The sequence below is a fragment of the Mesoplodon bidens genome (assembly GCF_964165515.1).
Source record: "Mesoplodon bidens genome assembly, chromosome: 14".
Taxonomy (NCBI): domain Eukaryota; kingdom Metazoa; phylum Chordata; class Mammalia; order Artiodactyla; family Ziphiidae; genus Mesoplodon; species Mesoplodon bidens.
Genome location: NC_138170.1, coordinates 51,287,750 through 51,310,331, shown reverse-complemented (window position 1 = coordinate 51,310,331; position 22,582 = coordinate 51,287,750). Strand labels below are relative to the sequence as shown.

The 22,582-nt window shown below is 49.1% G+C and overlaps 1 protein-coding gene across 2 annotated transcripts in view; it reads left to right on the top strand.

Moving 5' to 3' along the window:
- EPAS1 (endothelial PAS domain protein 1) overlaps window positions 1-22,582 on the top strand; it is an 89,101-nt gene that overhangs the window by 30,525 nt on the left and 35,994 nt on the right. The window contains exons 2-4 of one of the 2 annotated variants that reach the window (XM_081254038.1): window positions 19,034-19,224; window positions 19,910-19,986; window positions 21,740-21,941. In XM_081254038.1, the coding sequence (XP_081110164.1) occupies window positions 19,034-19,224; window positions 19,910-19,986; window positions 21,740-21,941 (470 nt within the window). The remainder of the gene's footprint in view (window positions 1-19,033; window positions 19,225-19,909; window positions 19,987-21,739; window positions 21,942-22,582) is intronic. The other variant, XM_081254039.1, reaches the window with a different exon arrangement.

Sequence of the window (22,582 nt, the reverse complement as noted above, 5' to 3'; positions counted from 1 at the left end):
ATGTGTAACTGCAGAACATATTCTGCTTGAGGTCCCAGAACATTTGTGCTGCCCTGGGTTTGTTGTAACACGTAGAAGATATTTTGTTTCCCTTTTCTTGAAACTTTTCCTCCAAGTTTCCATCTTCATGCTTTTAATCATGACCAATAAGCTCCGTGCTCCCTCATCCCTGTGATGGCATGAGCTGCACCAGGCACCCCTAGTCCCACAGAGATCTACAGTACCAGGGCTTTATAAACAGAGCCCAGCAATGTGGATGTCTGTTGCTGAGCTGTTACTGCTTCGTGGCAGAGGCTGCCTTTCTCTGCACCCCAGCCCCCAGTCCCTGCACACGGGGAAGTTTAGTACACAGACCCTGAATTGAAAATACCGCCATGAACAGGCTGCCTCCTGTCCTGCACCTGCTTAGTGCAGCTTATCTTTTAAAATAAGCCATCCTGCAAAGAAGAGTTTCCCTTAGTGGCCTTGGGGTTTGTTGGAGGTTCTCTAGAATCGGCAACTTAGCTGTGACCTCAGAAGCCTTGGCTCTGGCTAGGCAAGGTCTTTGCGCCAAAACAGGCTCAGTGCCCATGGAGATAATCACCTCCTGTAATATCCACACAATCCTCTCATTGTCAAAGCACAAGGAATGCAAAAATAGAAGAAATGCCACAACAGGGTTGCCCTATGGTTCAGCTAACCCAGGCTTCTGCTTCTGGCTGAGGGCACCCTGGGACACCTCGGGAGGGACAGTCCCACCCGTTGTTCTGGGTCGGCCCTGATTGGTTAAGGCCCATGCTCCTAACACCTGAGCCGAGCGCCTCTTTACCAGGCCTCACCAGGCCTGATTCTGCACCATCTTCTTGGGAACCCCTTCACCCGCTCTGTCCTGGCTCACTCCTGTTGTCCTTAATATCTCCCTGAGAAGCCCTCTGTAGTCTGCCTTTCTCCTCGCCTTGGTCAGGGCACCCGCTGTGCTGCCAGAGCTCTGGTTACTGACTTCTGCAGCAACAGTTTCAATCCTACACGCCAGGCATGATTCTAAGCACACTGCGTGTGTGTAGCACTTATTCCACACAAGAGCCCAGGTGGCAGGGACTTTGAGAGGAGCTGTTTTACAGGACACCGAGGTTTAGAGAAACCTAAGTGACTTGCCCTGGGTCACAGAGGAAGCGTCTGAGCTCCCAAGCCCAGGTGGTCCATCTGGCCCATGCCCTGGCCTGCTTGTCCATCTCCCTCACTAGGCTCTCAGCTCGTTGTGGGCAGGGACCTGTCTTTCCTCTGTATCCCCCAGTGCCGAGTGGACACTCAATAAATGTTAACTTAATGAAAGCAAAATTTCACCAAACATAAATGCCAGATGGGATTTAAATTCCAAAGAGCCAAACTTCTTGCCAAAAGGCTAAAATGCAGAGGAGTACTTGCTCTTTGAGCTCAGTGGTGGTGCCTTTTTTTTTGTTTTTTTTTTTTGCGGTACGCGGGCCTCTCACTGCTGTGGCCTCTCCCGCTGCGGAGCACAGGCTCTGGACGCGCAGGCTCAGCGGCCATGGCTCACGGGCCCAGCCACTCCGCGGCACGTGGGATCTTCCCGGACCGGGGCACAAACCCGTGTCCCCTGCATTGGCAGGCGGACTCTCAACCACTGCGCCACCAGGGAAACCCTGATGGTGCCTTTTTAAAACGCTGGTTGCTTTAGGACTTTCTTATACATGCCACAAAGTTGGGGGATGTAGTGTGTATAGGACAGATGGGTTTGTCACAATCTCGAAGGCGATCAGAAGTCACTCCAATGAAACCAGAGCTGCATCTGGCATTTTTTAAATAATTAGAAACAACCAAGCAGGAACACAGAAAAGAGCATTTCTTAGCTGATTCTGGAGAAATGAACCTTATCCTCCTTCGCACCGGCAGCAGGATTTGCAGTGTCCCAGGCGCAGCTGAGACACAAGTCATGAGAACCACCACCAGGGTTACACAGCGCCCCTCCACTCAGGTCTCCCCACATGGGGGCTAATCTTCTAAATGGTTTAATCAAGCCCACTGTGGCCTTTGAGGCTACAGGGACTTTGGGGCTGCTTTTTCCCTGGGCTTAAAGTCTTTCTCTGCTGCTGACTCACATGTTAATTATTGCTTTCCGCAGAATTAGCAGCGCTGCCCCACTCGCCTGCCTGGATGTTATACGGCTGTGCAGCCCCCGGCCCTTTCCCGAGCAGTCAGGGGGCCAGCGTCCCAAACACAGAAACCATCCTTTGCTTTAGAGTCTGTGGGGAAAGGGCTGCTGAGGGTGCTCTGCTTGGCCCAGGATTCTGAGGGTTAACCTCCCAGTCTTTTGACCAAAATCTCCTGAAAAGTATAGGCAAGAGTTTCAGTTCCCTGTCACCTGTCAGCATTAATGGACAGAACTGGTGCTTCACAGAAATAATATCGACTTATTTTCTCTTTGACTGCTGGGCTGGATAATGAAGTAAAAATGACATTATCTCTAATAAAAGTGATTTGCAGCAATCACTGATAGAATCTCAGTACCAGAGATTTGCCATTAGCAGGTTAGTCAGATAAAGGGAGCAGCTGGGTTCTGTTAACCCCCTCCTGGTCTGGGATGTGTGTGTGTGTGTGTGAGGGGGTGGGGTTGAGATTAGGGGACTAGATTTTTAAACATTGACGTTTTAGCTAATGGTTTATTCCAAAGTGTGGGTTATTCTCCAACCCTACTTGCTTACCTTTAGGGTTGTATTGGGTTTTTAAATTGTTTGGTTCTTTTTCCTTAGGATTTTTGGGTTTGGTAGCTTTCTTTCTTTCTCTTTTCTTGGGTTGGCCCATTTTCTCGCCTCCATGTTACATCACCGAAGGGGTGGAACCCTGGCCAAGCCCTGGCATCCTCCTTGCCAGAAATCTGAGTCCCAGAAGGTCATCTACACATATGACATGAGGGCTTTGGGCAATGGGTGGTATTGGGCAACAGACTGTTCTGTTGTGTCAGGGAGGTGGGGTCAGAGGCAGAAACCTCCCTGGTCTCACCTGGAGGGTAGGGAAGAGGAGGGAGAGGAGGGGAAGGAGGGGAGTAGGGAAGGAGGGGGCCACCGCTGTCCACGCTTGTTCACCAGTGTCAGTGAAAGCTGACTGGCATCTGGCTCACTGAACACCCCCTGTGATGTGGACAGCAGGCACAGCCAGCAGCTTCATATGAAAACATCCTTAGGGTATGGGGATCTGTTTCCCAGGAACAGCAAGGAGTCATCGGATATTAGGTAACCTAGTGATGAATGCAGCCACCATCACACCTCTTTATTAACCCACTTTCTACCCAGAAAGCAGCAAAGCATTATAACTCTACAATCCTAATCCCACTGCTAGGGGATCACGGCTGGTTTAGCCTTCATCCAGCTCACTGTGTGTATCTGAAAGAGCTAGACGAAATTGTTATCGTTGGGGTAAGATGCAGTGCCAGGCTCTGTCAATACACAAGCAGCTTGAAATTTTGCCTCTGCCCTCAGAGAAGATCCTTGAGATGAGGAATACTAAGGTGATGCTACCTTGCAGTTAAGTGAAACAGCTCAGTTCTCCAGGCATTCAGGGCAGGGGTGAGATGGGGAGATCAGTGTGGGCTGGGTAGTGTGATCAGGAAAACCTCTGATGGTGGTGGGCCTATGTTGGTTCTGAAAGTATAGGGTTTGGAATGTAGGAAAGGAAGGATCACATTTCAGATGGGAAAAAAATAGCTGGGTGGCAGGTGGGGAGCTGAGTTATGGGTGGTGGTGCAGAGTGTAGTCTGGCTGGGGCAGGGGGTGTGCTGCAGACTTGTGGCAACTAGGGTTGGAAAGCAAAGCTGGGGCTGGTAGACCTTGAGGGGCATCTAGAGCTTGAACTTCATCGTGAGGACAGTAGGGAGCCACTCCTCTTTTTTTAAATAGGGGAATGACATGCTGAAATGGTTCGGGGGGAAAGGGGGGTGTGCTGGTGTGCTGTTCCTCTCTCTGAGGTCTGATTGGAAGTGTATTCTTCTTGATTAGGGGTCAAGGAGGTGAGGGGCAAGGGGAAACAGCTAGAGGACGGGGGCTAAAGTCTGAAAATAAACGCAGCACCACTGGAGCCAGAGGAGGCGTGCACCCTTGGTCAAGTTTGTTTTTCATCCCATGGGTAGTGTTTGAGTTACTATTCAGCAGGAATGCCTTGCTGAGGTCTCTGTGGGCTGAGCCGAGGCTCCAGCTTGTGGTGGCCCAAGGGTTGCTGCCATATTTAGAGCTCTTAACAAAGGGACTTGTTTCCCCTGGCTCTTCTCCCAAGGAAGAGGGGTTCTCATATTTGCCGTCCCATGTGGCAAAAACACAGCCAGCAGAAGAGGGATCCAGGCTGGGTTCTACGCTGCCCACCACCTGGTACCTCAGCCACTAACTAGTCAGTGGGGTAGGCAGTTACCTGATCATCAGCTTTATTTCCCAGTTATTTTGTTGTCGACAGCCCTCCTCTGTGCTTGGCATCTTGTGGTCACTCGGCCATGTGTGTTGAGTGAAGGCATCCTCCCCACTCTGACTTTTCCCATCTTGCACCCTCCCCTCCAGCCCGTCTCCTGAACACCGGCACCCCGGCTCATTCCCCAGCAGTGTCTTTGTTCTCATTCCTCCTGCCCTCGTGATTGCCCCCCCCACCCCGTAACTGCCCCTCCTTCGAATGCCCCCTCCGGTGCCGGGTTCCCCCCATGTCCAGCCTTGCAGACTTTCTTTGCTCAAACTCCCGTGGCATCCACTGACCACTGGGCCAGTCCTTTGGGACTTGACTCTTCACTTCTCTGCAAGCTCCCTGAGGTCAGGAGTGGTCGTTCCATCTTTCACTCTATTGCTCACAGCCCCAGCACATGAAAAGAGATTAACAAATATTTGTTGAATGAGTGGAGAGAAAAAGCTATTGCTGGGGGAAAAAAAGCCACAACCCTGTTTCCCAGATTGCTCAATATTATCATTTGAGAGCATGATAGTAATATGGGGAAGATTTTTTGGCATTTCCCATGGTTTTTGATGACTCCTCTACCAAAAAATGGAGCATAGCTTCTTAAATGTGTGTGAACATCTCACTTCACATTGTAGTATGACAGGGCAGAAATGGGACAAAGCAAAGGCTTGACATGTGACCATATAAACAGGCTGAAAATTGTGGTTCTAAAGGAGAGAAAGGGTCTCTCAGTTCTCTCTGGGTTCCTTTCTCTCTCCTTTCATTTTGCCTTGGCCTTTGCTTGCTTTCTTCATTCTGTAGACAGGGAGGCTAGAAGGGGTTGTGGGATGGGGGGAGGAATGAGAGATCCCATTCAGACCCCAGCCTTCTCTTGCTGTTCTGAAATGCTTTAAAGACCAGGCACCAGAAGTTCTGGCATCCAATTGGGATTAGTAAGGCAGATCCTATGGGTGTTTCACTGTTAACATATGATCAGGCATCCCACCTGATGAAAAGACTAAACAAATGTTGTTTCCTTTGAAATTAAAGTGTCTAAAATAAAGAAGAGAGAACTGACCCTTAAAATCATGTTCAGTACTTGAGAAGAGTTCCCTCTGACAACTGTCTATTCCAGTTTGGGCTTTTTAAATTTTTTTCAGCCAGAATGTCTGACGACACTGCCAGGGGAATTTCTGCCCCCTCCTTCCTGAATATACCCAGCGCTGGCCCCTGAGGCAGCCCGGTTCTGTTTTCTCATGACACAGTGATTATTTTTGGCACTGCACATATTTTCTCTAATGTTATTACTCCCCCCCGCCCCCCCCAGCCCTTGGTTGCCTTTTGAGGAGCAATTGTTTGGGCAACTCGGTGTAAAGCAGGGGGTTAATTTTAGTTCCGTGTGGTGTGGAGGGGGAGTGGGGGACAGGAGGCCTTCTCCTTTGCCTCCCCTGCAGCACCCCGGCCCCCACGAGGGTGCCAGCGCAGGGGTCCTGTCCCCCTCACCCCCGCTCATGAAAGATCCTGCTTTCACCAGGCTCTGGACTCACCATTCATCCTCTCTGCCGACAAGATTTGAGGGGCTATCTCGAGGTGACGCTGGGGGCTGCACCTCAGGGACGGCATCTTAATGACTTGACTTGGCGGGCGTTCGAACAGCCCCATTCAGAGTGAGTTCACTCCCTGTGCAGTTGGCTCGCTCGGCCTCTGTCCATAGATGTTCTCTTGTTCACGCTGCGTGAGGAAATGGAGATTTCCAAGTGGGAAGCAGACTTCCCAGCACTTTAACTCTTCCCTGAGGGGGAGAGGAGCTGCAGAGAACGAAACACAGTCTCAGCTGACCCAGCTGCAGCTCCCGGGAGAGGAGCAAGGTTTTTATCTAACGTCCCCAGGGCTGGGGATGGAGGCCAAGGCACCAGGGATCACATTTTCTTTCCTCCCTGAGAAGGAAAGGAGAAGAGTAAAGGGCACACTTGAATTGTCCTTACAGTCAAGCAGCAAATATTTACTTAGTTTGTCTGCCCTGGTCCAAGGTCCCATGAAGGATGCACAGAAGTAGAAGATGTTGTGTCTGTGCCCCACCCCACCAAGGCACCAAGGTACTTACAGTCTAGTTATAGCAGCAGGAGGTTTGCATAGAAAAGCCAGCAAGACCCTTTAATGAGGGCCAGTGAGAAATTTGGGCAGGAGGCGCCTTGGAGAAGGGAGTAAAGGTGGCCAGGGAAGTGGCTGGGGGAAGTAGGGCTGGAACTGGCCCCAAGGCATGGAGTTTTAAGAGATAAGAAGGGATGAGATGATGGGGGAGGTGTGAAGGGAGGGAGGGGCACCAAAGTAGGGCTTCGTGAAATCCCATAAAGAAATATAAAAAGTAAGATGCTTCCTGGCAGAAGAGGAGACCTGACTTGTTAGCCTTTGGGTGGCTGTGGGTGGATAAGGACAGCATCTGAGTAGCACTGACCCAACCAGATGTTGGTATCTCCCTCATGTCCTTGGTCTTCAGATCTCATGTGTCCCCCGGTCTCTTTCTGTTTAAACTGTGGACACAGACCAGTAGAATCAGCATCATCTAGGAGGCTGTTAGAAATGCAGAACCTTAGGCCCCAGCCCAGACCTACTGAGTCAGAAACTGCATTGTAACAGGATCCTGGGGTGATTCGTGGGCGGAGTCAAGTTTGAAAAGTTCTAGACTGTGTGACCCCACTGGCAACTGTCAGCAGCGCTAGTTCAGGCCCCAACTTTGATTCACAGAGCTGGGGAAACACACACACAAAAACATCTTTGAGTGTCTCTGAACTACAGCTCTTCCCAGATGGAAATCTTTTTTTCTAATTAGGAATTGGATTAGAATTTTTATGTCTTCCATTGTTTGTTTGTTTGTTTTGTAATTTATTTTTTGGCTGCATTGGGTCTTCGTTGCTGTGCGCAGGCTTCTCATTGCGGTGGCTTCTCTTGTTGTGGAGCATGGGCTCTAGGTGCATGGGCTTCTGTACTTGTGGCAGGCAGGCTCAGTAGTTGTGGAGCACGGGCTTAGTTGCTCTGTGGCACATGGGATCTTCCTGGACCAGGGCTCGAACCCGTGTCCCCTACATTGGCAGGCGGATTCTTAGCCACTGCACCACCAGGGAAGTCCTAGATTTTTATGAATGATCTAGAACAGCAAGTGACTCTGAAGAATTCACAGAACAGAAATCATTTAAGTGGTTTTTATCTAATGTCTCCAACTTGTACCACTTTGTACTAATTATGCTTTAGAGGACTCCAGAAGAACAGATGATGGGGTCCTTTCCCTCCAGAATAGGTGGTCTAGTTAGGGGGACAAAAGCTACAGAAGTAAAGTGAGTGGAGAACAACACAGGGCTGGATGGTGCAGCACAGAGTCTCTGGACTGGGATGCGGAGAGGTCAGCGCAGGTGAGGCCTTCCTGGTGAAAATGGACGGTGGGAGGTCCTGGAAGATGAGTGCAGTTAGGTCGAGGGGTGAAGAGTGTGTCCTCCAGGAAAGGTGTGGCGAGGGGCAGAGCAGGCGCTAGGTCTTAGCCACCAAGGGGACAGTAAGCTGCTCCCCACTCCCTCTAGAGAAAGTGCTTGCCTCATGCTGGGAAATCCATTTTACATCTGGGGCAGGGCACTTTTTTCTTTATCCTTCTGCTGTGCAATTTCTTTGTCAGTTCTCTTGGCTGAAGGCAGTGTTGTAGGAACAGGATGGCTGCATAGGCAGAATGGCTTGAGCCAAACCATAGATTGTGCTGTTGGAAGCTTGTGGGATCCAGAGGAAGTAGGCTGCTGACAGATAGAAGCCTTAAGGAAAACCCTAAATCAGATCAGGTACCAGCTTGGGTGTGGGGAAACAGCCTCACGCCCAGGGAAGTGGCACCAAGGAAAAGAGTCCAGTGAGAGTGAAACCTGTAACCTGTGGTGTCTGTAGATGCTGAGAGCAGAGTAGGAACTTGTTTCCTTTGTGAGACAGACATCTCCAAGCGGAGACAAATGATCCCGCTGGGCCCGGTTTGTCATCGTGGGTCTGACCTAGGACAAGAGGGTGACCAGGATGTCCCCTCTGCTGCTTCCCAGACCAAGAGCTCATCCAATTAAGTATCCTTAGAGGGTTTCACCCCCGATACACCCGGCTCAGCTAAACCTTTTGAACTTGCAAGAGAGATCTGCTTATGGGCATTTTGGGGAAGGTTGCCTGATGGCCATCAAGAGTATAGGATTTAGGGTCAAATGGTAGGTTTGAGTGCTGGCTCCATCACTGGGCGACACCAGGCATGTCACTAACATCCTTGGAGTCTGTTTCGTCATGTGTGAAATAGGGATGATACATTCCTACCTCCCCAGATTGTTTCAGGATTAAGTCAGAGGCAGTGTGGTGAAGAGTTCTTTATCAAACGACAAGCACTGCGTGTGGTTCTTTCTTAGCTGTAGCAGCAGCAGCCCTTCAGCTGGCTGAGGTTAATTAGTCCCTCAGCTGGAGTCTGCACAGCGGAGGGGTTCGAGCAGTAGCGGGCATCAGAGGCCGGAGGGAACAGTGGGGAGCCAGGCAAATGCTCCTTGTGGACACACGCTTTCCTCCCCTCTTCATGGGGAGTCTTCTCTATCAGTGCACTAGACATGCTGAGATCGGGATAGGTGGAAAGAAAACCTTATTTTTACACTGGGGCATGAGGTCCTGCTGACCGACAAGAGTGGCCCTCTTCGCAGCACTGGATTCTCCAGGTTCAGTACAGTTGGTCATCTTTCTTCAGACGTTTTAACCTGGACACTGCATGAGGGGAAGAGGAAGCCCAAGAGAGCCGGTCAGAGGGCAGGGAAAGTTGCTGAGACAGTACACACACCCTGCTTTCCTTCCCCGGGTGCCTCCCTCTGCAGCACTTCCTCTGGGGCTCCACATTCAGTAATGGTGGCCATGATCCTGAAGATGCTGTTACCAAATTCATCTCCTCAACTTTCAGAGGCGATCATGGTGAGGAAGCCATGGGGAGCTGGCGGCAAGCTGGATATGTGTCATCTTGTGTTATAAAAATAAATTAAACGGGCTTCCCTGGTGGCGCAGCGGTTGAGAGTCCACCTGCCGATGCAGGGGACACGGGTTCGTGCCCCGGTCCGGGAGGATCCCACATGCCGCGGAGCGGCTGGGCCCGTGAGCCATGGCTGCTGAGCCTGCGCGTCCGGAGCCTGTGCTCTGCAATGGGAGAGGCCGCAACAGTGAGAGGCCCGTGTACCGCAAAAAAAAAATAAATAAATAAAATAAATAAATTAAAGGGGCTTCCCTGGTGGCGCAGTGGTTGACAGCCCGCCTGCCGATGCAGGGGACACAGGTTCGTGCCCTGGTCCGGGAGGATCCCACATGCCGCGGAGCGGCTGGGCCCGTGAGCCATGGCCACTGGGCCTGCGCGTCCGGAACCTGTGCTCCGCAGCGGGAGAGGCCACAACAGTGAGAGGTCCATGTACCGCAAAAAAAAAAAAAAATTAATTAATTAAAAAGCAACACCTGATACAAAGGTAGTTATCATAGTGTAATTTATAACAGCTGGAAATAAGAAACTATTTCTGAACATCTGTCAAGTGCATTGTGATCCACCCATACAATATGATATTGCTGGCTGTTAGGAATATTTCTAAAGAGTTCTCTAAAATGTGATAAATGTTAAGTAACAAGCATAAATCCAGTGAGAGCTCAGTTTTTTTCTTTATACCTTTCTGTATTTTCAAAATTGCCTGCACTAAATATGCATTACCCTTATTCCACCAAAGCCTTTTTAAAAAGTGATATCTTAAACTAGGTTATGAGATGGTAATGCATAATGAAGGTGTATTTCCAATTGTGTGACACATCTAGTGCTGCTTGGCAATGGGCTCTCTGTTCACGTGTCCTTGAAAACGTCAGAGCTCAGGGGTTTGGTTCCAGCTCCACACATTCCCATTACCTTTCTGAGCCTCAATTTTCCTCATCTCTAAAATGGGAATAACGGTACCTGCTCTTTGTATCCTACTGGGCGAGATTTACAGATTAACATCGAAAGTGCTTTATAAGGTGTAGTGAGTGGTACAAATGTAAAGCCTTATTACTCACTAATATGTTGAATAGAGAACCTCGCTAAGGTTCGGGCTTGTGAAGCTCAGCATAGACACAGATCGTCACTGTCACTCCTGTGCATGCACGCTTTTCCCAGCTGGGCTGGAGACTGCACATGTCCTCAGATGACGTAAGGAGCTGGGTTATCTGGAGCCCCAGATGGGCTATACCTATGGGGCTGCTTGGTAATTGGGTCTGCTGCTCTCTTCCCCAAGGCTGCCTGGGGCCTAGAAGGCCACCAGATAAGCATCTCCAGTGGGGCCTGAGCAGATCTGACCATTAGAGGGCCATGTTGGGTGGCCCCAGACATTACTGTCAGGTCTGAATGCAGTCCAGGCCCTGTCTTCAGGGGCACAGACCACCAGAGTGGGTCAGGGAGCTGGGGGCTTAGCCTCAGGGGAGGGGAGATGGGGAGGTTGAGAAATGAGACACTTCCCAGGATTCCTCCTTCAGGGCAGGGCTGAGTGAAAATATCTGTTCTTGTTTTAGCCACTCCAGCCCTGACCTCTTCTTTGTATCCCTTCTTTTAGGGCTTTTGATACACTAGTCTGGAGTATTAGTCTTCTCTCTCAGTTGGGCTGTGCTCTCTTTCAGGGCAGAGACCAGGCCTCTCACAGAGGTATGCATATTGAAGTGTATTGATGCCTTTCCCCCTTGTGGAGTTCTGTCTGATCTGCCCAGTTTCTCCTGAATTTGCTAATGTAATTTCTTCCATTTTGACTGGCTAACTTTGATGCCCTTTCCTCTCGTATATAATATATAATCTATATAATAGATTCCCCTATGCATCACTACTGTCTTCGGCAAACATCAGAATATCCCAGAAAGTTGGCCAACACCACCCTCTTTTAAAATATTTTGCCACTCCTTTGGAATTGCCTTCAAAGCCAAAGACCATTCTTTTCAATACCTTCAATTGTGGCAAGGCCTTATCTTTGAGGGCATATTTTATTCTTTCAAACAACTGAGACCCATCCACAGCCAAGTCTGGTGACTAAAGGGGGTGGCTACACAGGATAATGTCATTTGGGGTTTAAAATGATGTATGTTCTATGAAGTATTATGATTGATTTCCTTGTGTGACTCTGAGGTTCTTTCTAAAGGACCTCCCAAAATACTTAGAGCAGTGGCCATTTCACCAGAATAAAGTTTGTACCTTCTCCCAAGGTGGCTATTTTGAGGGGTTGTTGCCTTTCATGTGGTCTCGATTCAAGTCTGTCTCCTTACTTTCACCTCCCTCTTTCTGTCAGTCATAGCCTCTGGGACAGTGATGGCCACATGAGCTCCTAGATAAATAACTGTTTGGTTTATGATGGTGACTCCAAATTAGCTGAGTGTGGACACAGTGCACGGTAGGGGGAGAGATGTGGTTAGGTTTAAGAAGTAGATCTGGGTTTCAGTCCTCCAAAGACAGGTGATCACAGGCTCAGAAACCTTCTAAGCCCTCCAGGTGATTCTTCTGCAGGCTAAAGTTGAGATCCATTGCTCTGCAAAATTGGGACCAATACCACTGCATAATTTAAATAAGAATCAGATGAGAATGTTTATGAAATGCACCTAGCCCCAGTGATCCGTAAATATCTGTTTCCTTTTCCTTCCACCAACAAAACAAAACAAAACAAAACAAAACACACAAAAAACAGCCTTTTTATTTTAAAGCTGACTGCTTGGAACAGTGGTTCCCAGCCCTGGCTGCACAGGAGAATCACATGGGAAGCTTCAAAACCCCTTAATAGGCTGCACCACAGGCCTATTAAATAGGACTCTCTGGGGGTAGGTGTAGAACCCAGGCATCAGTTTTTTGAGGCTTCTCTGATGATTGCTGTGAGCAGCCAAGATTGAGAAGCACCAGCTTTGGTTCTGCTCTAATTTATTTATTTATTTAAATTTATTTATTTTTGACTGTGTTGGGTCTTTGTTGCTGTGCACAGGCTTTCTCTAGTTGCGGCGAGCCGGGGCTACTCCTCCTTGCGGTGCGTGGGCTTCTCATTGTGGTGGCTTCTCTTGTTGCGGAGCACGGGCTCTAGGCACGCGGGCTTCAGTAGTTGTGGCTTGCGGGCTCTAGAGCGCAGGCTCAGTAGTTGTGGCGCACGGGCTTAGTTGCTCCGTGGCATGTGGGACCTTCCTAGACCAGGGCTCGAATCTGCGTCCCCTGCATTGGCAGGTGGATTCTTAACCACTGCGCCACCAGGGAAGTCCTGTTCTGTAATTTAATCCATGAAGCAGTCAACCCCTAGGTGTAGGGCAGCCACTCGTCCTGATCTCTGGGACCTGAAGCTGGCGTGTTCCTTCCTTCAGGCAGCCCTCGTGCAGCAGTGGCACAGCCTCAGTGGAGGGTCACAAAAGCTCCCTCCCCATTGCATTTGACCTTCATTTCATCCATTTACAGCCTTCTGCGAATTGGCACCAGCTTAGAATTTCACCACCAGCCAATAGACTGATCCAAGCTGGTTTAATTAGCTTCAGTCTTTCTCCTTAACCTGCTGAAATCCATTCTGCTTCTAAGCCTTCGAACCTTATAGGGAACAGGTGTATTGTTTTGATACCCTGATGGCCCACAGGCATTAGGCATGGGAGCCCTAAAAGTAAAGATCAGGAGACTATGGCTAATTAAGCAAGCAACCCCATTGGTGCAGTGGGTGACATCTTGGGGGCCGCAAGGCAGGCTGACCAAGAGCTGATAATGGTTCCATTACTGACTTAAGTAGGGATCTCTAAGCCAGGCTTAGAGCAATAACCCCAAATCTGAGGAGAAAATTTTAAGATAACGAAGCTCTGGCCAAAGTGGTTTTTCCCTGGTTGAGTTATAGCATGTGCATGCTGAAGCTTTAGGACCGTCAGTTTTGTCTTATCTTTTTATTGGCCGCCCGGTCCCTAAGTTGTTTTTTCCCTTAGTTGGGATCAAGTGTTTCAGAATTAGAGTTTTTAACTTGGGGAGAATACATATAAATTTGTGTATAGGAAATGTCCCCCCAAAATGAGAGAAACCGCTTGTCCTCCAGCTGTAGCTTGGAGAGAGACATTCATGCAGGCTGGAACTGCAGCTTTTTTTTAATGGAGCACTGTAGAGTCCCTTCAGATGGCACTGCACCACACGCCCAGCCTTGCGTGATGCAGGCTGCATGCTGCACTGATTCCCCTTCTTCCTACTCACACTCCATTTGAGCTCGGGTATTGGTTCTTAAGCCTACACCTAAGGTTCCAGGTCTTTTTCCGAGGTGAGTGGGTGCTCACCTAAGGGCAGCATCTCCCCCTTACCCCACCATGGAGTCTTTATGTCACTGTATCTTTTCCAAATCGTCACCCTTCTCGTCTTCCTGTAGTGTACATGGACATCCAGTTGGTGGGAAGGTATCTAACACAGCCTGGTCCATGTTGAAGGTAGACAATAAATAGCAATTTCCTTGCTGCCAGGGGAGAACCTTTGATCTTGGACCCAGAAGAACTAGGTTTGAGACAATGTCTTTTAGCAAGTCACTCTGCCTCTCTAAATCTCCACTTCTTCATCTATTAAATGGGGATAGGAGTTTCTGTCTCTCAGGGGTTTTGTGAGACTCACATGAGATAAAGTGTAAAAAATGTGCTTTCTGCACCCCTCAAACACTGTAAGGTATTGCCGCCACTTGTCCTTCTAGGATGAGCTGGCCTCCTGCCTCACTGGGTAGCCTGCCCTGACCTTGTTTGCTGACATCAGCTTGTTTCTTATCTTAACCACCTATCGTGCTTATTGCCTGTGTTTATTTCGCTGGTTCATGGGCATGTTTCAAGTTGTTGGCTCCCCAAACAGACTGCGTACTCCTCGAGATCAAGGAATGTGCACCTCCTCCACAAGGTCCAGAACGGAGCTCAGTAAACACTTCTGGGTCCACCCGAGACACAGTCAACCAGGGCCACGTTCATGTGGTGTGTTCCGTATACCATGTATTGTGTGGGAACCCCCTGTGGTCTCAGGAGGACCTCCAAGAAAGACAGGAGCAGGGACTTTGTAGAAAGAGCAGTTGGAATAAGAAATACATTTCTGAGTCTTTTCTGATGATCCGGAAAACTTAGATAAAATATCTTTTTACAAAAAGCCAGAGAATTCTAATATGCCATGTCTAGAATTATCATTAAAAAAAAATCTGGTCTATTGCAGTGAATTCTAACACCCATCTAGGGAGAGAAAATAAGGCACCAGTACTTTAGGAAATGAAGCCTCGTTGACCTAAGAAGGGTCAGCTGCATGACCCAACAAACTGATCAAAATCAGCCTGACCAACAAATACACCTGCAGCCCTGAGACAGCGTTGACTTGGCAATGAGCAGCTGTAGGGCCAAAGTCTGACCGTGACTAATGCTCAGATTAGCCTGGCAGTGGGATCATTACTATCTGTCTTGAGGGTTTCATTGGTGGAGAGCTTTCTAGTACTTCCAACCCTTCTACCCTCATCTCATTTGATCCTGACAAAGAAGACATGAGCTGGCTCCTGTTTCAGAGATGAGGCAATCAGGGCACTGAGAATGCATTTTCTTGTTCACCATCAGATAGCTAGATAGTGTGTGGCCAGCATGTTAAAACACCAGTCCTCCTAACTTCCCGTGCCCTGCTCCGTTGGCTTGAGAGGCCCAACCTGTGGTAGATGGGGTGAGGAAGTCAACTGGGTGCATCACTTAGGACAAGGCAGGTCTCACCTTTACACTTAGCATTAATTATTCTTGTTCTTCCGTGTTGCTAATTCAATATGGCAGCATTACACATGTTTGTCTGTTCTTCCCAGAGTCAACGTTAGACAGATATCTCTGGGCTGTGTCAAGGTTAACTAGATAATCCAATTAAAGTCATGCTGGTCCCAGAGCACAACTGCAAAAACAAGGTAGCTAAAGTGGAGCTCAGACTTTTAAACCAAGAGACTGCATGAGATTCTCAGCCTTTCTTTTTCTAAACGTTAAGATGTTGCTGTTTATTCCTTGCTAAAGCCACTACCTCCTACTGTTAAGCAGTAGAAAGAGTATGTATTGGCCTGAGAAGAGATGGGTTCTAGCCCTAGCTCTGCCACTAATTAGCAGAACTGCCCTAAGTAAGTAATTTAACCTGGTCGGGCCACAGTTTCCAGATCTGTGAAATGGGGGCAACAGCAGTGCCTGCCTTGCCCATGTCATATGCAGGGGGTGAGGATGGAATTAGACAGGGAGCACCCATGTGTCTCAGGACTTCTAAGTGTCTGCTCACTGACTGTACACCCTCCAAGAGCTTATGTAGGCACTTGCTTTGTGACCTTGAGGAGTTACAGATGATGTCTGAGCCTCAGTTCCCACGTGTGTAAATATGCTCACACTACCTACCTTAATTGTGTTGTTAAGAGGATTATAATGAGGTAATATATGTAAGGTTCTCGGTGCAGCACCCGACACAAAAGTGGGTGTCAATAAACATTTGTGTGGCCAAGAGAACGTAGTAGGAGCCAAATCTCAAAGGCCATTGGCAGACAGAGCACCGACTCCAGACAGCCTTTTCCTTCCCTGGCTCTTCCTCTCTGTCTGCTCTTCCACTTCAAAGAAGGGGCAATGGCAAAGGGAAGCGCTGTGCGTGCAGACATTGATGTCAATGTCACATCGATGTAAATGTGCTGGTGTCTCTGTCACCCAGGAGGCCTTCTCTAGAGGCCCCTAATGGCTGGTGATGCGTTGATGATGCTTCTGTTGGGGAACACGACGGTTGTGCTGGAGAGTGGAATCCAGTGTCCTAAAGACGCTGGCTCTCATGACACGCAGGTGTGATGGGTACATTTGTAGCATCCTGTCCCCTTCTCACCCTCCCTTCCTGGGCCAGGATGCGTGCAAACCTCGAACAACTGCTTTCGCTCCACAATCAGAGGTCAGGATTAAAATGCAAATGAGAGGGACTAGTATACAAACTGCCACTACAGGCTGGAGCAAGAGCAGGATGATCCTAAGGGCAGGTTCTGAAGGCGTGGGGTGCAGGGACAAGAGTTCTGAGAGCTGGAAGTCGGGCAGAGGAGGAAACGTGAGTTGGGTGAAGGAAACAGAAAAGGGAGATAGGACAAGAAAAACAATTCCACTCATTTCACAATTTTTCTGAAGGTTCTTCCTGACCATCAGCAGCAGTTGGAGTTTCCTCCTGCAGTCTGAGTCTATGATGCTTGATCCGTCCAAGGAGCTGGTGGTTTTGTTTTTCTAAAATGAAGCAGGTGGTAAAGTCAAAACAGTGCCTCTGCCCCACATCTTGGCGGCTTGAGAGGCGGTGTGTCAGCATTCCGGGAATCCCAAAATACTGAATCTTCAGTCCAGATAACAGGCTGCAAAGCCAAACAAAAGGAGAAGCAGCCCCTGGTTTTGGAAGTCTCAGGAGAGAGGATAGACAGAGCAAGCTGGAGTGGGTTAGGTGAGGCCTTGAGAGCCGTGAACTGCATTGGACACCTTTAAAAAAAAAATAAAGACGAACTTGTTTATTCAACAAGCAAGATAGTTTTTTTTTTTATAGAAACATAAGAAAATACAGAGAAGCACTAAGAAAAAAATTCCTCCTAACGTCACTGACCTGACACTGTAACAATTTTGAGGCTAGGGAGGCAGGACATCATTGACGGAGAAGAGCCTGGATTCCAGGGCCCAGCTGCCCGGTGCAAAGCCCCACTTCCCCATTTACCTGCGGAGAGGCTGCAGGTGAATTACAGCAGTCTCCCCTTATCCACAGTTTCACTTTCTATGGTTCCAGTTCCCCACAGTCAACCCCAGTCTGAATATATTAAATGGAAAATTCTAGAAATAAGCAATTCATAGGTTTTAAGTCTCATGCCATTCTGAATAACATGATGAAGTGTCCCACCATCCCATTCAGGACATGAATCATCCCTTTGTCCAGTGTATTTGTGCTGTATACGCTACCTGCCCATTAAGTATAGGAAAAAACATAGTACAGGTAGGGTTCGGTTGTATCCAGGGGGTCAGGCAATCCACTGGGAGGCTTGGCATGAATCCCCCGTGGGTAAAGGGGGACCACTGTACTTAGTCTCTATGGACCCGTTTCCTCATCTGTAAATTAGGGGTAATAATAACAACTACTTCCAAGGGTAGTTGTGAGAATTAAAGAAGCCAGCGCAGTAGTGCTTAAGACCGTCCCTGGAACATAATAAGTACCATATACGTGACAGCTGTAAGAATAACAGTTATTAGTATTTTATTATATTTCTAGATTTCTTCCTATATAAGAAGTGTTATGTATAATACATTTCCATGAAAATAGGATTATACTGTAGTCTTTTGTAACATTTTTACTCTCACTATTATCTTTTCATGAATATATTTGTTACTGATATTAGCTAACATTGACTGCTTACCATTGGGATAGGCCTGGCACTAAAGACTTTACAGAAGTTGGGGGCTTCCCTGGTGGCGCAGTGGTTAAGAATCCACCTGCCAACGCAGGGGGCATGGCCTCGAGCCCTGGTCTGGGAAGATCCCACATGCCATGGAGCAACTAAACCCATGCACCACAACTACTGAGCCTGTGCTCTAGAGCCTGCGAGCCACAACTACTGAGCCTGCGTGCCACAACTACTGAAGCCCATGCACCTAGAGCCCATGCTCCACCAACAAGAGAAGCCACCGCGATGAGAAGCCCATGCACCGCAACGAAGAGTAGCCCCCGCTCGCCGCAACTAGAGAAAGCCCGTGAACAGCGATGAAGACCCAACACAGCCAGAAATAAATAAATGAAAAATAAATAAATTTATATTAAAAAAAAGATTTTACAGACGTTATCATATTTGATCCTCACATTAACTCTGTGGGGCAAGTACTGTATTACCACTTTACAGATGAGAAAACTGAGGCTAATCAGGTTAAATAATATAAACATACAGAGCTGGCGAGTGGCCCTCTGTCCTGAAAGGAGAAGAAAGATAAGGCCTGCTGGTAGCCTGTCCTGGCAGGATTAAAGAGGAATCGTGTTTGTGCTCAGTCCTTTTTAACCCTCAGCAGGTGTCCACGTCAGGACATCAGACTGACGGGTGTCTGGCTGACTGTTCTTGGGCTCTAGTGGCATTTTCGATTTTTACAGTGGAAATCACTCTCTGATACGAAATGGGATCTAAGGTCCAGTTCTGGGCTTCATTGTCTCTAAGAGCATTTTATCCAGAAGCAGATCTTCGTCTGGTTCTCCAGAGGCTTTGACACAGCCATCTGGGCCACTGGCCACAGCTTCCTCACCCTTCCCTCTCCGTCCCTGGGCATTCACCTCAGTCCCCAGGTAGCCCTGGACCAGGTCCCAGGCATTGCCAGTGGATTGATTCAATTGGCAAGGCTTTGCTCAAACCCCACCCACGTGAAGCCCTGTCGTGGACTCCGTGGCGCGCAGGAGGGGAAGGTGGCTGAGAAGACACGAGACGCGTGAAGGCAGAGCTGACTCTCGGCAGCTCAGGTGACTGGCGTGAGCCCGCGTCAGCTCATCGGGAGGGTCTGGCCGTGCCGTGGGTGGGGAGTCCCGGGGATGTCGTGACCAGGGGTGTGATGGGATGACAGTGACGTGCTAGAGACTAACCCCTGCCTCTCCATGTAGGAGTAGCTCGGAGAGGAGGAAGGAGAAGTCCCGAGATGCTGCCAGGTGCCGGCGGAGCAAGGAGACGGAGGTCTTCTACGAGCTGGCCCACGAGCTGCCCCTGCCTCACAGCGTGAGCTCCCACCTGGACAAGGCCTCCATCATGCGGCTGGCCATCAGCTTCCTGCGTACACACAAGCTCCTGTCCTCAGGTGAGGCTGCGGGCCCCCGGGCTCCTTCCCCACGTGTCCTCGCATGCAGGAGGCGCCACTGGGCCAGAGTTGGAAGGTCTTCCTCCCCAGGAACGCCCACTCTGCAAACCTTCCACCCACAGAAACGCCGTCATTGGCGCTTTGTTCTCTTTCGTTGAACATCTTTCCAGCAGTGGCCTTTGCAGTGAATACAGCCATGGGCTGAAGAGCAAGGGCAGGACCAGGGGAGTGCTTGGAAGCTGAGGGGACAGAGAGGGCTGGGAGAATGAGAGCAGCTTTTGCTGGCTCCCCAGTTCCCGTGCTCTGGCTGTCAGACCCACACTCCAGTCTAGGGTGAATGAATCCTTAGGAAGCATCTTAGTGCTTATCCGCCGGCCACTTTCTCCAGAAGCGGAGGTGTGCCCATAGGACCTTTCCCTCTTACTAGCCAGGGTGCCAGGCAAAGTATTCAGTGTCTCTGCTCTTAGTTTCCTCATCTGTTAAAAGGGGTTAAAATACTTACTGCGTGGGGTGTCTTTAAGCATTAACTGAGAGAACATCTGTAAGGTACCAGACCCAGCCACGCTACTCACCGGGGAGCCCCTGACAGGTAACAGTCTCCCCTCAGAACCAACTAATTCTCACCTCCCCTGATAACCTCTGCAAGTCTCAAGTTCACAAAACTTTTTTTTTTTTTTTCCCTCAGAGCTCACCTTCTTCAAAATACCATTTCCTGTTAGTCCTGACCAGAAAGAGGTGGCCTGGGGATTCTGCCAGTGTCAGGTCTGATGCAACAGTCCCCTCTAGTCTGCCAGTTTCTTAACACAACCAGGCAGCGGGCAGTGCCCCTCCGCACCCCACCTGGCTGTGGCACTGCAGGTGGCAGCATCCAAGGTGATGAGCGGAGGAGGGAGGGCAAGAGGGAAGGTTCTCTTGTGCTGGCTTTTCAGTGTTCCTGAGTGAGCCGTGTGCCTTGGAGTGGGGTTGACTCTGCCATCCTGTTATGAAGTGGCTATTCTGGGAAAGAAACCCAGAGCAGAGGGAATCTACTGTGAGGCGGGGAGGCCAGACCGGCATGTGCTATTCTGGGCCCTGGAGTACAGGAAGGATATGGGGGGAAGACTTTCAGAAAGTAGGATAACCGCTCAGTGGGTCCAAGGGTTGGAGGGCTAACCCTGGACTGCAAATCTAAAGAGCCTCAAGAAAGAGCAGACAGGAGGGAGAGAACCCAGGGCGAAGACTTGCTCTATAAATACTTTGAAAGAAACAGTGCAAGGCAATGGCAGACTTGTCCTCCTAGATGCTACAAGGAAGAGGGAACTATGGGCTGAAGTATAAGAAAGGCTTGGAGATGCCATCACAGGACACGTGTGTACTTTTTTCCGGACACAGGTGAGGGCAGTGTCTGGCAGTGTTGGAATCATCTTTACATCTGCACAGAGTAGGGAGTGGAGGACTTCATGACTAAATGGAGACCCCTTCCCCACACCCAGAAGCATCTCAACTTCCCTGTTACAACACTTGGGATTCTCCTCTTAGACACCGATTTCTTTGAGTTTGTCGCTGCTTCCTTCCACCACCACCACCCCTGTTCCTCCACCAGCAGGGAGCCCCGAAAGGAGTAATACATTAATCCTGGGACATCTCTGTGATTGATTTGGACTTGCAGGATGTTTCTCCTCATTTCACAGATGATGAGAAGTGAGGCACAGCAAAGTTAAGGTTGCTCCAAGTCACACACTTAGCACCTGGAGTTCAAGTCCTTTTGAATCCATGGGAAGAGAGACATGGAGGGCAGGAGCATTCTGCAAACCTGGTCAGGCAAAGATGTCGATGAGGGCTGAGGACTGGGGGAAGGGGAGGGTTCTCCCTTGGAGGAGGAACCAAAGTTAAAACAGAGGCACCAGGGGCTAGCCCTGAGCACTGGGGTCTGCAGGAGGTCCTCACACCCTCAGTGACTGTTTCTACCCTTGCTCTTGGTGCACGGCCTTGGTTTCCGAGCTCTCCCATGCATAACCGTCCCCCTCAGTGGTTCAGGGTTGGCTTGGACGGGACACACATTGGAGGCTCTGAGCACATCTGCCTGCATGTGTGCTGGCGTGAACCCCCTGTGTGCCAGATATGCCCAGGGAGATAGGACCAGAGTGGCCACAGCGAGACATCAACACATCCCCTCCCAGGGCGGTTGCAAGTGTGGAAGCAAAGTGCCTGTGCTCTGGCTGGGCTTGGCCCTGGACTGACCAGAGCCCTCAGCGTGTCAGCTCTGGTCCTCTCGGTCCCGAGGAAAGAAATGACAGAAAAGGATAAAAAGTGTCCACATTTGGCCATCTGGTCTGGGCGTCCTTGAAGGAGCAGTTCTCATAAAACATGCTTCACCTGGGGGAGGAGGAGATGGATGGCCTTCTGTACCTTCTCTTCCAGGCCGCTGCCACGCATTCTTTAGACCAATTGTTGTTATCGTTTTTAGGAATTGTATGCGAGACAGGATCTTGTTCTTTTTAAATCACATTTTGCTTCTTCAAAACATGCAATGCAGCGAAAAGGAGTACAGGATTTGTGGACAGTTGGACCTGCCCTGGAACCTCAGTCGGGCTGCCTTCCTTCTCTGCAGCCTTGTGAAAACCTCTTGACTACCTTTGAGCTTTACTTTCTCATCTGCACAAAGAGGATACCAGTACTTACCGTGGACATTGGATATGAAAGCCCTTTTCCTCTTGCCTGCCACATATGGGCCATCAGTAAGTTATAGCTTAAGAGATAAAACTTACTATGAACAAGCAAATTGATTTATAATAAGAGTAGTCTTCTGGAAAAAATGATGTAAATGAAAACCCAGTGTAAACCCTTACTGTCCTCTTACCACCTTCTAGCAATTTCTAGCAAAATGCAGAGTTGCCAAGCTTTCCCAAGTCAAAACAAACCACAGATCCATTATTGAAGCATTTCTAACAAAGGTGAGTGGCGATGTTGGCTCACTTTATGATAGGAAATAGCTGGTTGCATACCTCAGAGTTCAAAAGGCTAAAAAAGACCAGGTTTTGCTTTAGAAAAGTTTCTTCTTTACTTAGTAACACGTTTCCCTTTGATTTTCACAGTAGGCTGTTCTGTGTGGGAATGTTGGAGAGGAAACCTCAGTGCTGAGAAATTCAGGCTGGGAGTCTGGGCGGCCGATTGAGATTTGTATCACAGGAAGCAAACTGAAACAATAGCTTTATGATATTAGCTTCCACGCTGGGCCGAGAACAGAACACACTCTGACGGGAACATCAGTGGAAATACCACTTGATTGTCTTAAATCCTCTTTCAAGAGGAGCTCCGCAAACTGTAACCAGATGAGGTTCTCTCCTGCATTCAGACGGCCTTAAACAGTGGTAGATAT